General features: G+C 42.4%; 1 protein-coding gene across 1 annotated transcript; it reads left to right on the plus strand.

Moving 5' to 3' along the window:
* The first annotated feature begins 1,206 nt into the window (after nt 1–1,206).
* On the plus strand, nt 1,207–2,454 carry LOC130743852 (uncharacterized). The gene has a single exon (XM_057596074.1). The coding sequence runs from the start codon at nt 1,207–1,209 to the stop codon at nt 2,452–2,454; it is 1,248 nt and encodes a 415-aa protein (XP_057452057.1).
* The last annotated feature ends 1,423 nt before the right edge of the window (nt 2,455–3,877 follow it).

Here is a 3,877-nt window from a genome sequence, read left to right on the forward strand (position 1 = left end):
AGACATTTAAAATTAATGCTTTGAGTTTGGATTTTTTTTATTCAGGGATTATTCAAAATTTAGTCCCCTGATAAATCCAAACTCAAAGCATTAATTTTAAATGTCTAATCTTCGCAAAAAAAAAAACTAGTAATAAAATCACACAAATCTATGTTCTGGTGTGCTATGATCACTCTTATTAACTCCATAAACTAAGATAATCTATGGCCTTCAAAATGTCTAATTCACTATCACTTCCTATTACAGAACCAACATATTCTCTTGTTGTCTCTATGCTGTTTAATTAGCATATCTCAGACACGTCGTTGTTTCTCCCGGAATGTTGTTGCTCCTACAATTTCAAAAAGTCCATGACAAATTCTTGATCAGCAGGTCCAGCTGAAAAGTCAATTAGACTAAGCTGGTCATCATAATCATTCATCTCCTCCAAATAAACTCCAATTGGATTTGCACCTACAAATTAGAAGCAAGTGTTTTAAATTGTAGTTGCGGTCGTTGTTGCCCACCAGAAATTCCATAGAAATGTGATAGATATGGAAATATGATAGAGACACTATTGTACTTCTTACTTTGTATTGTCCTTTTTCAGAACATGTGATATTGACTTTGCAAAAATTATTCAAGAAGCTATTTTTAACTCTTTTCTATGTTGTTTTCAACGGTCATTCTTCAAAAAATTTATATGAGTATTATTAATCACCCACTTAAAAACTAAAAAATAGTATACAAAATTATAAGTATGGATACAAATAAGAAAATGTAATATTTGTCTAAATTCAATTTTTGCTTAATATATTTATTTCTCAATATATATTATACTTTAATTCAATCACTATTATTATTAATTAGCTTACACTTACCATATCATTCAAATAATAATAATAATAAAATAATAATAATAAGGTATATATGATACATTGTTTGAAAAGGTAAAACTTTAGATTTTAAATTTTAATTTAGTTCTAATAATATTAGTTAAATATTAAACTTGATTCCTCAAAAACATGTCTCCTAGGGTTTGGGAGTCACCAAAGTCAGCGTCGCCGTCGCTTGGTTTTTGCTGCGCCGCCTAGTTTTTCTATGACCATATTGCTTTCGACGGAACCAGTTGCCCTCTGTTTGGCTTTTTCCCCAAGGCTCACGCTGCTTGGGGTTTCTATTTTTGCTCACTTACGTGGCTGTTTTTGCTGTTTGCTCTCTTCTACCATGGCCCTCAATGATGATCCTTCTGTTTTTGCGGGTGATGAGGATGAGGTTCTGCATATTGGAGAGGTGGAGATTGACCCAACGCTTGTAGCTGATGTATGGCTTATTGGAAGAGTTCTTGCTCCACATACTGTCAGTCGCGTGGGGTTCATCAGGTGCATGGAGAAGCTTTGGGAATCAAGGAGCTGCGAAGAAGTTCGCAATGTGGGGGGGAATCTGTTTGCTTTCAGGTTCATCTCAACCAGCGCCAGGGACCTTGTCCTCCGATCGGGTCCTTGGTTTTTCGCTGGCTTCATGATCGCCCTGAACGTGTTCAATACCAGCGTGGATCCGAACACAATTCCGCTGAACCGCGTGCCGTTCTGGGTTCAAGCTCTTGGACTGCCGTACACGTACAGATCTGAAAAACTCGCCAGAATTTTGGGTGGTGCGTTCGACGGTTTCCTGCGATGGGACAAATTCTTTGGGCTTGGCCTACGCTTCAGAGTGTGGGTCAATGTCGAGACACCACTGAGGAAGGGAAAGAAAATAGCAGCGGTGGGTAGAGAGCTGTTTGCTGTCCGTTTCAAGTATGAAAAACTAGTGAATTTTTGCTATCGGTGTGGCCGGTTAGATCATATTGAAAAGCACTGTGAGATGGAGGCGCTGCTAGTTCCAGAGTTCGGACCATGGATGAGGGCTGAAGGGGATTTTGGTGGAGGAGGCCGCCGGAATCAGAACTGGAACCGAGAGGAAGAGAAAGACTTTGAGATTGAGGAAGAGCATGCACAAGAGGAGGAAGATGAGGTAAGGGAACTAGAGGAGAAAAATGAAACCGAGGAGCAGGACCAGAAACTAAACTCGAAGAATGATGAAATTATGCAAGGGGATAATACTCAAATTCCATCTCCTACCAAAGCCACGTTGTCTAATGTAGAATTAGTGGAAGATAGTAGCCAAGGTGGAGGAAAAAGTGCACAACAAGAGGTGAAGGGAAAGGATAGGATGGGGAAAGAGCCACTGCCATTTAATTTTGATAGCAAAAAAGTATACAATTCTGGGGGAAAACGTGCGCTTTGGAAGGGAAATAATACAGGTATACAAATCCGTGACAAACAAGAGCCGGGAAATAATTCCAGGAAGAGAGCTACGGCTTCTTCTCTGGCTGGACACTTGCCTACAAGTGTGTCACCACCTTTTAAAAAATCTAATACTGATTCTGGATTGGGGATGGCGGCGACTGCGGAGCAGTCCCGCCCACCTCAATGAGGATCTTGTCGTGGAACTGCCGCGAGCTTGGGAACCTGCGGGCAGTATGAGCCCTTAAAAGGCTCATCCACTCTAAAGCTCCCGATGTGGTACTAGTTATGGAAACGAGGTTGTATGAGTCTGAGGTTTTGAGGCATAGAGGTATTGAAGGGTTACAGAATGTTTTCCCAGTCCAATGTGCGGGTCAAGGGAGATCAAGAGCAGTGGTGTCTGTTTGTTTTGGAATAATGAGGTTGAGGTTGAGATGATTTCAGCGTCGCTAAATCATTTGCTTTTCAATGTGATGATTTTCGAGGATAGATCTGAGATAAGGTGTTTAGGAGTTTATGGGTTCCCTGATGAGAGGAGGCAAGCGACTTGGGAGATGGTTCGCCGTTTTACCCCGGATAGCTCTATTCCTTTCATGTGTTTTGGTGACTTCAATGATATTCTCTCCCCGGCAGATAAACTGGGAGGGGATCCCCCTGATGTGGACCGTATGCAAGAGGCGACTCAGGCTTGTGTTGATTGTGGTTTGCATGAGGTTGATTTTACGGGCTACCGTTTTTCATGGTCTAATAAGAGAAAGAAACCAGGAACTATTGAGGAGCGGTTGGATTATGCTCTAGTTAATGAGGCATAGGATTCACTGTGGCCTATCACTTCTGTTAGTCACCTTCCACGGTACAAGTCCGATCATAATCCTATTTTTATCTTTAGCGGTACTCGGAAGATGAGGAAAGAGATGGCAAGGACAAAGATGTTTCGTTTTGAGGAATTGTGGCTTCAGGAAGGGGATGAGTGTGCAGAAGTGGTGACAGAGACTTGGGGGCGCCTGAGGGATGATTTCACAGCAAAAATTTCACAGATTAGCGAGACCCTTCAAAGTTGGGGGAAGGAGAAATTTGGTGATTTACCGAGGAAGATTTCAGAGTTGAGAGGGTTACTTGAGAAAATGCAGAAGCAGGATCAGACGGAGGAGGTTCTGGTGAGGACTCGAGAGGCGGAGCAGGAGCTAGATGTTTTACTTGAGCAGGAGGAGATATTGTGGGCTCAACGGTCAAGAGCATCATGGCTTAAACATGGGGACCGAAACACTAGTTTCTTCCATCAAAAAGCTTCCCAGCTGAGACGCCGGAACCTGATCGAGTTGATTAAGGATGATAATGGCAGAAAGTTTGAGGATGACAGAGACATTGCTCGGGTGCTTTCTGACTACTTTGGAGATTTGTTCTCTACCTCATCCCCGGTCGGGATAGAGGAAACGACTGATTTGGTAGCCGGCAGGGTGTCTGCAGCACATGTAGGGATCCTTTCTGAGCCATTCACAAAGGAGGATATTGAGGAGGCTCTTTTTCAGATGCATCCGACGAAGGCACCGGGCATAGATGGACTTCCAGCTCTCTTCTATCAGAGGTTCTGGTCTATAATTGGGGATGATGTA

Source organism: Lotus japonicus, chromosome 3 (genome assembly GCF_012489685.1).
Source record: "Lotus japonicus ecotype B-129 chromosome 3, LjGifu_v1.2".
Classification (NCBI taxonomy): Eukaryota; Viridiplantae; Streptophyta; class Magnoliopsida; order Fabales; family Fabaceae; genus Lotus; species Lotus japonicus.

Excerpts from the sequence above, each read along its gene's own strand:
- LOC130743852 (XM_057596074.1), top strand. The coding sequence starts at position 1,207 with ATGGCCCTCAATGATGATCCTTCTGTTTTTGCGGGTGATGAGGATGAG.